This window comes from Mus musculus, chromosome 15, assembly GCF_000001635.26.
Source record: "Mus musculus strain C57BL/6J chromosome 15, GRCm38.p6 C57BL/6J".
NCBI classification, from domain to species: Eukaryota; Metazoa; Chordata; class Mammalia; order Rodentia; family Muridae; genus Mus; species Mus musculus.
Window position 1 is genome coordinate 4899825 of NC_000081.6, and position 13199 is coordinate 4913023.

Consider the following 13199-nt stretch of genomic DNA (forward strand, 5'->3'; position numbering starts at 1 on the left):
GTGGTGGTAGTGGTGTGTTGGTGGTAGTGATAGTGGTGGTGGTGGCGGCAGTGGTAGTGGTGGTGATGATGGTGAAGTGTGGTGGTATGGTGGTGTGATAGTTGTGGTGATCTGAAATGGTGATGATGGTGACAGGGATGGCAGTAGCAGTGGTGGTGGTGTCAGTCGGAAAAATACAAAACCAAAACTTAGATCTTTATTGGGGAAAAATCAAAGTGTCATGAACATGGAGCCCAAAAAGAAAAATCGAGGAGTTCCACTGTTTCATCTAATGCTCAATTAGACGTGAAGGATTTATCTCATTTAACCTGGATGTCAGACCTTACTCGAGATGTAGAGGGTGGTGCACACTTGATAAAAGCTATCCATGAATCCAGAATGTCCTATATGCACCTTAACACTGAATAATTCCTATGCATCTGATAGTTTCAAGTCCTGTAGGGATAGGAAATATAGTACAATATATCCCTATCATTAAGAGCTAACTATAAAATAGAAAAAAATTTAAAAGGAGACTGGAGACCGACAAGAAGTGAATATCTGTGACTACTGCTGCTGGGGGGGAGCAGTGTGGAAGGGAGTTGCAGTTTGATACATGTTTTAATTCTTTGTCTGTGTAATTTAGATATGTTTGGAGATATTAACCTCACAATTGGGATGCTGAGTAAGGAGGACAACATTAGCAAGGTATGCAAATTCTCTTTCTTATTCACCTGTAATCCAGCTATTGAGACAATCCATACACAGTCTCCTTTGCTTTGGCTTCTTCCTCCTCCTCCTCCTCCTCCTCCTCCTCCTCCTCCTCCTCCTCCTCCTCCTCTTACTCCTCTGCTTCCTTCCTTCCTCCCCCCTCCTCCTTCACTTTTCCTGGCTTCTCTTATGTCACTAAATCTTTTAGAAAATACATTTGTAATAGAAGTCACAATAGTACTGAAATAATGGTATGTAGAATGTCAAAACTCACAGAAGTTACTCAAGAATACTCTTGTTCATAACTCTATGTAGGCAGATGTGGAGAAAGGGAAATGCCAGATTTGTAACCCTGAGGGTTAGATTCTTCCCCTTGTAATGTGAAGTTTTGCTTTGAAAGTGTACAAAGACTTCCCATGCCCATCTATCATCTTGTCCCACAACCTAAAAATTACTCCAAAAATTGAAGGCTTTTCAGGCATCAACAACTAAGCAACAGTTACCGCCTTTCACTGAACACTTGTCTATGAAGTAAAGTGCTTAATGTTCTCATATAACATAATATTTATTCCTCATAACTCTATTCTCTTGTATTTCTATTTTCATTTGACAACTGAGAAAAATGAAACACTAACATTGTGTGACTTACCTAAATAAGGACAGCTGCAGCATATCTAAGCAGAAGCCCATCTAATGCCAACAAAGTCACCCTAATAATTGTTCAACATTGCCTCTTGTGAAAGGCAGTATCTATGCTGTTATCTCGTGACTTAGTGATGTTCAAACCTTCTTGCCTGATGTTAGCATGAAGAAAATACCAAAGACTAGGCCTCACTAACACGGATTCTAATTATTTCCTTCAATGACAAGATGAGGCATAGGCAGCTCATAGAGATGTCCCTAACATTAGGTTTGAATCTCATAGTAGATATTAACATTCCCACAGAGCACTGCTTTCAAAGACTTAGAGAGATTTTGGAAATGATTTCTAGACTGTTTAAGTACTATGATAGAGTTTCTAGAAAAGAGACTAAAGAATAGAACATTTAGCAGCCACTTCTAAGTTACTTTCACACTGAGTAAAACTGATCAGTGGAATGGTGTAAGGGTCTAGACTGATAGTTCAGCAGTTAAGAGCACATGCTGCTCTTGCAGAGGACCTGGATTAGTTCCCACTATCCACACACAGTAGCTCATAAGTTCCTATAAGCCCTAGTTACTATAGATCCTAGTTCCAGGAAATCTAACTCCCTCTTCTAGCCTCTGTAACCATTATACTCACATAGATACACAGAAACATGCAATAAACAGAAACAAATACCATTTTTAAAAGAAATGAGTTGGTTGATCATGCCTTTAATCCCAGCACTCAATAGGCAGAAGTAGGCAGACCATAAGAGTTTGAGATCAGCCTGGACTACATAGTAAGTTCCAAGAAGGCCATGCCTACATGTGAGATGTCCTTTTTTTTTTTATGAAAATGGCCCCAGGTATAGTATCAAAATGAACTTATCCTGCACTATAGTCTATATGAGGTGCTAAGATTGAAGTACTTACAGCATCAACAGTCATGTTCTCTATGACTCTTTCTTCAGTTATGAGTCTATTAGTGGCAGCAAACATAAAGAATAGTGAACATTAGTGAAATGTTCTAAATAAAGGGCATGTCCCAGATCTAAAACATGGTAAAGGCTCTATAAGGTGACCTTTGCAAAGAGAACAAGGCTTACAGAGATCAGAAAATACATGTGGAGCAAGGCAAAATCTTACAGGTGCTTCAATAGGCTCAGGAAACACAGAGAAGAAAGACAAACCATACCTCCTTCTAACACTTCCTAAGGCCATCCTTATAGACTACTATAAACACAATAAACACTGACACCATTTCTGGAAGTATGTGCTTGAGGCAATTGGAGATCTGAGAACTCCAGTCTTCCTTTCATCCTTCACAGGACATCTTCAGCATCTACAAGCCCTAATAGGGCATTTGTTCAAATCATATGTCTCCGAGAGATGCACTGCCATTCACTAAGTCCCCCATATTGTCTCAGAAAAAGGCATGGATGAAACAAAAGACTGTGACACTCCTTAGGACACAGCTTCACAGTACAGCAATGGTCTTTATGATACAGGATGCTCCTTAGTACCATAGCAAAGGCCTCAGCCCTGAGAACTCTACAACAGGGATGGACAGACACTTAGAGATGCTGACTATTTTGCCTCTGGTTCAATTGGGTATTGTCTTAGAAATGTAACAAAATAAAATAATACATTTTAGGATTAATGTTGCTATAGATGTAAGTGCTTGACTCCTAAAGATGCATATTGTGCTTATAAAGTCTAAACAACTGTACAGCACACATATCTTGCTTAGTTTCATGGTGTCCTTTGTTTAAGCTTTATCTGAGTTCTTCATCTTTGCAACTCAAATACTTTTGTCCCCTTCTGTGTTCACAGGAAGACATTTATTGTCATCTCACTTCTTTTATTCAGAATACTGACATCATGGATGATGCAATAGTCCAAAGGTTGATTTATTACACTTCTAAGGACATGAGGGATGAGGAAGTAAGTTTGGGTCTTGGTGGTGATTGTGCACTGAAACTGGTATTGCTTACTTTGAGTGCCTCAGATACCCCATGTAGGTGCACAAAAGCCTTTCTGTCACAGCCACCATGACCATAACTGGAATATTTGTTCCTTGTGGTAGCTTCCATAGAGATACTTAGAGTCTCTTGGTCACCACTACACAGATTAGGAAAATGAGACAAATGTAAGGAAGACTTTAGAAGATGTATCATCTATCCATCTTTCTAGATGAGGAAGTCTGTACATGTGAGAGCACAGCGATCTGCCGACAGAAAGAGTACCTAGACCCCAGTTCTCTTGGCTCGTATATCACTTCCTATCTCTGTATCTGGCTCCATTTTTTTCCAATATCTGATTGTTTCAGATCTCAATATAGGAATTTCTTATACTCTGTGCTTAAGCTCTCTTGTACTTTTATGAGTACAGGGGGTTTTTGTTGAGGCCTTATTTTCCTGGGTAGGAGGGTTGATTAAATTTACCTAGCTCACTACCATCAGCAATAGAAGTATCTATCTCCCAATATGTCTAAATTTGAAGATAATTTCATCAGAATGACAGCAAAATTAAAGTCTCACTACCTAGCTCAATCCTTTCACCTTTATTTACTCAACCACAGTAATTCATATTTCTTAAACATAAAACATAAACTCTCCATCAAGGTACCTGATTAAATAGCAAGAAAATAACGATCTAGAATTAGTAGCCCATGCCTGTAACACCAATGCTCTGGAAGCAGGGGGAAGGGTGTCATGAGTTCAAGGTCTGCCTGCACTACATGAGTGAAACTCTATCTGAAGAAAAGAGAGATCAATTGGCCCCAAGTCTGTAAGAACTGCATCAAAATTGTCTCAGCACTCTTGGTTACTGACAGCTGCCTGAGAGATCTGAACTATGACTTTGAAACAGTCTGTTCTTCCTCTCTTTCAAATTGAGGTGAACTTAGAATACTGCATAGCATATTGCCCCACCCCCATCCCCACTCCCACCCCTACCCCCACCCCCACCCCACCCTTTAGACTCACTCTTCTACTTATTCTTGTTATTTCCCTTCTCAGATTCCCAGAGAACTCAGAATGCTGGCTGGTGAGGTGTTGGTATCTCTTGCTGCTCATGATTTCAACTCCGTGATGTATGAAGTGCAAAGTAACTTTAGGATTCTAGAGCTGCCAAATGAATTTGTTGTGCTTGCCCTGGCTGAACTGGCAACCAGCTATGGTATGAAAGGAGCATCCTACATCTTCCCTGGGAAATAGCTACCCGTGACTAATTGTCTAAAGCCCCAGAAAGTTAAGCAAAAGCAAGATTGTCTCTCTATGTTCTACTGCAATACAATCCATTGGTAGAAAGCCACGGGAGATGTTGTGAGCAGAGATGAGACTGATGACCAGCCATTGATTCGGGATGCACTGCTAAATATAACGAGCTCTCTTCCACCCTCCTCTTCCCCGCCTGTCTTCACATTGCAGAAACACTTTCTCCATGAGGCTGCCAACAGCAAGACACTTTATAAAAAACGATGTCCACCATTTGTTCCTATAGTATTTTATTGAACAGATGTCATTGAGTACCTGTTTATTTGCTATACCTCTGGGACTTGGGAAAAGCTAGATGGAATATATGGATATTAGTGAAGTAACAATCCAAAATTGCTTATTAGTATTCAGCAGGCATAGATGGCTACCTAGCTAGTGGTTTCCTTCAGACCCACGGCACCTTGATTAATGATATTTAGGCTTTCAGCTGAAGGAAGAAGAGCAAGAACATAATCTCCCTACTGCTCTTCACCTATCTAAGCCAGTAAGTCCTGGCATGCTTTTTATGGATGACGGAAAGAGTCAGGACCACCCACATGAAAAGTGAATGGTGCCTTTTCCTCTTGTGCCCTTCACTGCAGTGTCTCAGAGCATACCCTTCATGATGATGACCCTGCTCACCATGCAGACCATGCTCAGGCTGGTAGAGGATGAAAATATGAGGCAAACCTTCTGTATAGGTGGGTATTCCTATGATTTGCTTTCTGCTGAAAAATAAACATGCTTCCAGGACATTTCTCACATGGTGCAGATAGATCACACAGAGTTTCCAAAAGAGTTTATATCAAATCTTCGCTGCCATGGATGTGTATGAGTACCACCTATAACTTAGTCTAGTTGACATGTGTGTGGCATTGGCCGTGTTAAATATGTTCCATTCTAGACAGACTACCTCCTAGTAAGAGTATATAATAACAATCTTAATTTATACTCTATTCACTACTAATTGAAATTGGCTAAATAATTTTCATGTTTTCATGGTTATTTGATGAAGTTTTAAGATGATTTAGAAACTTTTGCTAATTGTCTGTGCTTTCTTTTAGAAAAATTTGATGTTTCTTTCCATCTTCACCTTTGTTTCAGTCTGTGGTTGTATTTTTTTTATTTTTAATGCAGCCCTTGAAAATTTCAGCAAGTCCATTTACAAGTATGTCAACCACTGGAAGGATTTTCCATATCCCAAATTAGATGCTAACCGGCTCTCTGACAAGATCTTCATGCTGTTCCGGTATATAATGGAGAAATGGGCCCCGCAGGCCTCACCCATGCATGTGAGTGAGGTTTCAGATAGGCTCAAGTTGTAAATCCCCATACTGGTCAAACCAGTTTTAGAGTTTGGTTCTATCTTATATATGTGCATCTTACACGCATGCGCGCGCACACACACACATATGTTCTAAACATATATATATATACACACACACACACACACACTCATATGTGTCCTAAAATTTAGTGAACTTCTTTAGGTTCTTGCCAATACTTTAAGCTATTAAAGCAGTTTTTAAAAGAATATTTCCCAGTTAAATCATCAAATATGGAACTTCTTATGGGTATCATTAGTTATGTTTTGGGAGGTATATTAAGTCTACCAATTTTTCTATCTATTTCAAGTCACTGTGTATCCATTGTCCCACTTGAAGTTTTTGAAGAACAACAATATACCTGATCCTGTTTCAGATGACAGAGATGTGTCAAAATCTGAAGAGAACAAAATCTCATTCTGGTATTTCAATGTGTGGGGAGAACAAATGAGTAAATGAGAGACTGTCAATTTTTGTATGTTTTATATGTCATAAACTGCATTTTACTGAATTGTTAACTTGACAAAAAGCAACTGGTCCAAAAAAACCAACTCTGGTTCTACCAGTAACACAATTAAATAAATAACATCAAAAGAATTCGCTCAGCTGCACAAAAATATTGCAATTTTTATGGTTCCTTAAATCCCTATGATATATATTTTTAGGATGCTTGGATACTTTTGGCTCATTATTAAGACAGAAACCAAAAGCAAGTTACATAGGTTTGGGTATCATCATAATTTAAATAACTGGATGATTTGGGATAGTGTCATCTAAGAACTGCATGAAGATCTGAGTGTGACAAAAACTGAGTTCTGGGAAAACGCAGAGGAATAACTCAGGACAGGATAAAGGATAAAGATTTCTGAAGGGAGAGAAAAAGGAGAATGAGATTGCAGAAACTGAAAAACAAGTTTCAAAATAGCAAGGAAAGATGAACAGGCCATTACTACAGAAGTCAAGAAAGACACTGGAAAGTATGCAGTGCCCAGTAAGGGACATTAGAAGAGCCATCGCAGCTGACACAGTCTCAAGTAAAATAAACAGTGGTGTAATGAGATGCTAAGTTTTAATATGGTTTGTTGTAAAGTAAAACATTACAGATCACCACATACATTAGCTTCAAAATGTAGGCTATCCAATTATACACTACACTGTTTTTACTTTAAAAAGTCACTTTTTTGACAAAAAAGATAGTGAGACTCTAGATTTTTATGATCAATCTTTGTCATATGTTCTGCTCTGGAAGTTGTTCTTCCCCAGTGTCAAATGGAAACTAGGTTACAGTGGACTAGGGGCAGGGGTTGTAAGAAGCGGAGGTAGGAAATTCAGAACAAAGCATCTTAACAAATTTACCCTAAGAAAAGGAGGAAAGAAAGTAGAATATTGTAGGGGGAATAGTGTGAGGGAAAACCAATGAAATAGTGTGCAATGCTGTGTGATGTGAACAAGCATCAACTCATCAAGGACAGAGAACCGACAATAGAGCCAATTCCCACCAAAGTTCAACTTGGTGAACCAATAGGTTTTCTTGTACTTACAGGCATTTAGGTGAGGGGTTAGGTACAGGAGCAGAAATGACTCCAAGACAGCCACATCACCAAAGCCCATCCCAACATGGGTAACAGTTCAAGGAAGGGAGAAGCTTATAGTGTGCTTCAAAACCTTCAGGTGGCTCTACCAAGATGAAGGCTGTCCAGGTATCTCAGTTATTCTGAGCCTCTTCAAGGCAGCTCAGATGGTTTCTGCTTCTTTCAGGCAGTTCAGCTTGTCTGAGAAATTCTCTCAGCCATTCTTACTGCTTCTATATGCCTGGGGAAAAGAGGGGTTTAGTGAACCTTGTCTGTTTCAGGAACTTCCTGAAGGCACTAATTTTTTTTTTATTTCCTGAGCTTATTAATAAGCTTTTCAGAAAGATACAGTGTTTCACCTCCTCTTACATCTTACTGCTTCATCTTCATATGAACAACTTGTGTCTTGATTACCTTCTCTGCAAAGTGAAAGGTTTTCATCTCAGATGGTGAGGTATTCACTAAAAACAGACTTCCCCTCTGGAAAGAATGTTTCATCTCCCCTTAAAATACCCTATTGTTTTAATTCCCATCCTGTGTCTTTACAAGCTTCCCTACGAATGGAAGGTTTTATTTAATATTGAGGAAATATGGAGTCCCAAGGTATTTTATAATATCAGGAAAATTTTTAATTCATTAATATGTTGAAAGAAAGTGACTATGAGAGATATTGGTAAAGCACTTGTTGCACAAGTCAGATGACCTTTCATTTGGATCTCCAGGACTCACACAGAAGTCAGACATGGCAGGGCAGGCGTCTGAATTCTCAGCACACTCCTACTGGGAGTTGAGAGGCAAAGACATGAGAATTAGAGGAAGCTCTAGGCAGCTGAGCCTGACTAACACAGAAACAAACAAAAACAACCTATCTCACAAGATGGAAGATTAAGACCTACACCTGAGGTTGCTCAATCATGCACACATCTGCACATGTATACAAACACAGAGGGATCATACACTGAAAACAAAGAACAAGTATTGAAGCGAGCATCCACATAGACATAGATGTGGTTACACATGCTGTTTGTTGCTCATGAATTTTCAAAAACAAAACAAAACAAAGCAAAACAGAATAGTTTTGTTTCTAAAGGTTCCTTTTTTCTAAAGGAGATTTTTGTATTTATGGAGTCCCCAAAGCACCCATACACTGAAAGCCATCCACAAAACATAGGACAGTGTCATCAGTGATCATTGTTTATTGCCTTTATAGGCTTTGGCCATAATTAAGGCCCATGGCCCCACCGTGAGCCTGCTGCTGCATCGGGAAGACTTTTGTGAATTCGCGCTGAGCCAAATATCCTGGCTCCTCCTCCAATACCGAGACAAGGAGAATGATTTCTACATCACACAGGTGAGAGGGGAGGCTCCATTTGAAACCTATCTGTGGACACCAAGTTTCAAAAAGCTTAGGGAACTCAAATACCTATTCGGTAGCTCCCTTTAGGGCCACGCTCTGGGGCATAGCAGAGAGCTCACCGCAACTGCTGACAGAAACTGCAAAGAGGAGGTAAAGAACTGTCGTCCCGAGCTGGTGACATCAGAATCCCTATGAAAACTCTTGTAACTGAAGCACAGTTGGGCTTGTTCTTCTCATAAAATGTACTCATTCATTGTCCTTGATCTCCTGTGTGGCTGCCTCATTGGCAGCGGCAATCCGCTAACCCATGAGCGCTTCTGTTCTAGAGTCTGAAACAGATCCTCACTGCCGCAGTCCTCTATGACATTGCCCTTCCCAAGAACCTGAGAAGATCAGTCCTCAGCAGTTTGCTGCACCAGGTAGGAAGTCCATGCCGTCGGATCTCTTAGTTCGGTTCGCATTATTTCTCCCCCTTGGCCTTCCGTTTACTCTCCGATTGTTGTTATTCCCCCTGCCCTCATTCAGATCTGCAAAGTTCCAGAACCGCCAATAAAGGAGAACAAACTTGAAGCTTCAAGCTGTTTCCTCATTCTAGGTATGACCCAGCATCCTGAGTGCTAATAGAGAGAGCTCAAAGTGACAAAGATGGGCGAGTGTGTGCTGTCACTGAAACTGCTTGCAAACATACAGAATGTTCCTTAAGCAAACAGCAGCTCTGCCTAACCTTCTCCGCCCCCGCCCCTGCCCCGAGGATCGCAGGAGGAGTGGCATGGGTAGGGCAGTAAGTCGTGCCAGGATACCCAGGACACGGTGACTCTGGGTAGAGAATATTATCTGCTACCAACCAGAAGATTTTTCTGGGAAGCCAGCATGAATTTCTCACCCTCAAAGATAGGAGATTGCTTTCCTCTGAGTATATCAGACACTGTGATATTTTCAAGTCCTAAGTCATGGCTTGATTCTTTGTCTCATTCTTGCTCATTCCTTCTTCAATCTCAAGAACTTTAAAAAAAAAAATTCTCCTCTTTTCCTCCTTTTCTTTTGTCTTCTCTCTCCCTCTATCTCTCTCTTTGTTTTACTTCTGCATTACCATACTTCTTCTTTCTGTCGTCTTCTAAATACCTGGCGCAGATGACAAAGGAGATGCCAAAGCTCCTGCATCAATCAGCACATTTGAAAACAGGCATTGGATTCCTCTGAGAGACCACCTCCTCCAGATCTCTCTTACTCCATTGCATATCTATTACAATTTTAAGTATTTTTTGACATTTTTTTTATTTATTTACATTTCAAATGTTATCCCCTTCCCCAGTTTCCCCTTTGGAAACCCTCTATCCCAACCTCCTTACCCCTGCTTCTATAAAAGTGCTCCCCGACCCACCCACCCACCCACCCACTCCCATCTCACCTCCCAGGCGTTTCCCTACACTGGGGCATAGAGCTTTCAGAGGACCAAGGGTCTCTCCTCCCACTGATGCCAGATAAGGTCATCCTCTGTTACATATGCACCTGGAGCCACGGGTCCCTCCATGTGTACTCTTTGGTTGGTGGTTTAGTCCCTGGGGACTCTGGGGAGTCTGGTTGATTGATATTGTTGCTCTTCCTATGGAGTTGCAATCCCCTTCAACTCCTTCACTCCTTTCTCTAACTCCTCCATTGGGGTCCCTGCTCAGTCCAATGGTTGACTGTGAGCATCCCCATCTATATTTGTTAGGCTCTAGCAGAGACTCTTAAGAGACAGCTATATCAGGCTCCTGTCAGCAATCACTTCTTGGCATCAGCAATAGTGTCTGGGTTTGGTGTCTGTATATGGGATGGATCCCCAGGTGGGGCAGTTTCTGGAGGGCCTTTCCTTCAGTCTGTACTCCACTCTTTGCCCCCTATTTCCTTTAGACAGTAGCCATTCTGGTTTAAAAATTTGGAGATAAGTTGGTGGCCCTATCCCCCAACCAGGGGCCTTGCCTAACCTCTGGGTATGGTCTGTACAGGTTCTCCCTCCCCTTTGTTAGGTATTTCAGCTAATGTCATCCCCTTTGGGTCCCTGGAGCCTCTTGCTTTCCTGGGATTTTTTGGTGGCTACCCCCAGTTCCCCATCCCCCATTGCTACACACCTCTGTCCAATTTCCTGACCCTCTGTCTATCATCCCCATCTCCTCCCACACCTGATCTTACCCCCATTTCCCCTTCCCCTCCTCTCTTCCTCCCAAGTCTTTACCACCCTCTACCTCCTGTGAGTATTTTGTTCCCCCTCCTAAGAAGGACTCAAGCATTCACGCTTTGGTCTTCCTTCTTCTTGAGCTTCATATGGTCTATGAGTGGCATCATGGGTATTCCAAGCTTTTTGCCTAATATTCACTTATCAGTGAGTGCATACCATGTGTGTTCTTTATTTTCTAGGTTACCTCACTGAGGACAATATTTTCTAGTTCCATCCACTTACGTGTATTTCGCTTATGTATATGTCTGTGCACTGTGTGTGTGCAATGCCTTTGGAAACCAGAATATGACACTGAGTTACTTGTAACTGGAGTGAAAGATGACTTTGAGGAATCTGTAGGTGCTGGGAACCAAGCCATCACCGTCTAGATGAGCAATCAGTGCCGTTGACTGCTGAGCAGTCTTTCCAGCCCTCCCTGTCCCTTCCCAACTCCTCTGATGGTGTACATTCTTCTTCCCTGTATGTCTAACTCACTAAGTCACTTTACTCTGATCACTTCTAACTCACAATGCTCTCCCTTGACCCAGGCATTCCATTGCTCTGCCCTATAGCCCTCTAGCTTCTGGGCTGGTGAGGCATTGGTCCAGCCTCTGCCTCCATCTTCCTTGGTCTTGTCATGCCCCTTCATGAATCCCTTTTCTTCTTATAGGGACATTAGTTCCTTTGAATTAGTATCCCTTCTACTAGCCTTCTCTAGATTGTCTTTGTAACATCCTTAACTTCCACAGGAGGCTAAGGACACAGGTTGGAGGACAGTAACCCAAGCTCTGCAAGTATCTTAGAAAACAAACTGCTCAGCTAGTTCTGCATTACTACTTACAGAACTACTAGTGCCCAGAAGTCACAAAACCCACCACGGAGTGTCCCTGACAGTCCTCAAGTGGAAATTCCTGTCCTCTCATTCACAAGTACCTTACCTAAGAAGAAAATGAGTCCCTCCATATATGTTACATGCATGTGTACTTAGCATGTGCTAATACGAATCCTTTGAAGGTATTCTCACAGGCTTGGTATTTCTAAACCTGCAGCTCACGCCAACCCTGTAGACCTGCTGGATTTTTTTGATGAACAAATAAGAAGTACCAATGAGGCTGTTCGAACAGGAATCTTAACTCTGTTAAGATCAACTATCAATGCTGAGGGTAAGCATTAAAGATGAAGCCAGAATAGTTCATCAGCAAGACAGTCGCAAAGGCCCATTGTCCCCAAACTCTCTGCTACAACTTCTGTGTGATGTCACACTGAGGGAAAGCTATCTTATTGGTCTTCTGTAACCTCCCCTGTCTAAGCAGGTATTTTCAGTTATTTTCCTTCTTTTGTGAAATTTACAAATGCATTTCACTGAGAAAGATAAAGAAACTTGAAGAGTTAAATTTTAAAAATTAGAAGACGGAGCAGTTTGGTGAAGGGGTATAGAATTCTCTGCATTTAGAACAGACTAGAATGTGATGAATCACTGTATCACATTACTTCCAAAAATTACATTTTTATAATAGTGAACATGTTTTCATTAATATTTTTAATTCTAATTGTCCACTGTATTTTTTTCTTTTTTGTTACACTAAAAAAAATAATGATATACTATAAATTCAGTAAAATGTGAGAATTCAATTTTTTCATAACATGGTAGGTTTAAAAGTGTAGTTGTTTAAAAATTGGCTGGTAACAATACAAAATAGTCTTAAATTTTACAACCTGGGCATGGTGTATTCAATGCATGCTGTAATTTAACCTGTGATGGAAGAAACAGATGTAACAGAAAACTAAAAGGGTAACTGGCATGGTTAATGATCAGAAGATAGAAGAGATAGGAGAAGAAGGGGTATTGTATAGATTCTATAGGTTTTCACCAATTCTAGATCGCACTGTATTCCCACTGTTTCTGACCTTAGTTTCTCCTTTTGATTTTCAGAGCCCAAGTTTAGGAATCATACAACTTCAATTGAAAAGACAGTCAAACTTGTGATGGGTGACCTCAGTGTCAAAGTAAGGAAGTTAACTGGCACTTCTGTTTGGTTAGTGGTGGCTTTAGGAATGACTAAAATTATTCTGGGTCTTTGAGGCTCTAGTGTGAAACTTTTTTATAAATTGTTCAGTGGTCACTGTCATTTTTTTTAAGAACTCAACCCCAAAAGATAAATTACATTCTAATTTACA

At 40.8% G+C, this 13199-nt stretch overlaps 1 protein-coding gene across 3 annotated transcripts in view; it reads left to right on the forward strand.

Annotated features, from left to right (window-relative positions):
* Mroh2b (maestro heat-like repeat family member 2B) overlaps positions 1-13199 on the forward strand; it is a 63993-nt gene that overhangs the window by 1610 nt on the left and 49184 nt on the right. For all 3 annotated transcript variants that reach the window (XM_030248514.1, XM_006519981.4, NM_001166066.1), the window contains 10 exons: positions 626-687; positions 3148-3258; positions 4335-4494; positions 5174-5272; positions 5709-5863; positions 8678-8818; positions 9151-9243; positions 9350-9419; positions 12071-12184; positions 12955-13028. In XM_030248514.1, the coding sequence (XP_030104374.1) occupies positions 626-687; positions 3148-3258; positions 4335-4494; positions 5174-5272; positions 5709-5863; positions 8678-8818; positions 9151-9243; positions 9350-9419; positions 12071-12184; positions 12955-13028 (1079 nt within the window). The remainder of the gene's footprint in view (positions 1-625; positions 688-3147; positions 3259-4334; positions 4495-5173; positions 5273-5708; positions 5864-8677; positions 8819-9150; positions 9244-9349; positions 9420-12070; positions 12185-12954; positions 13029-13199) is intronic.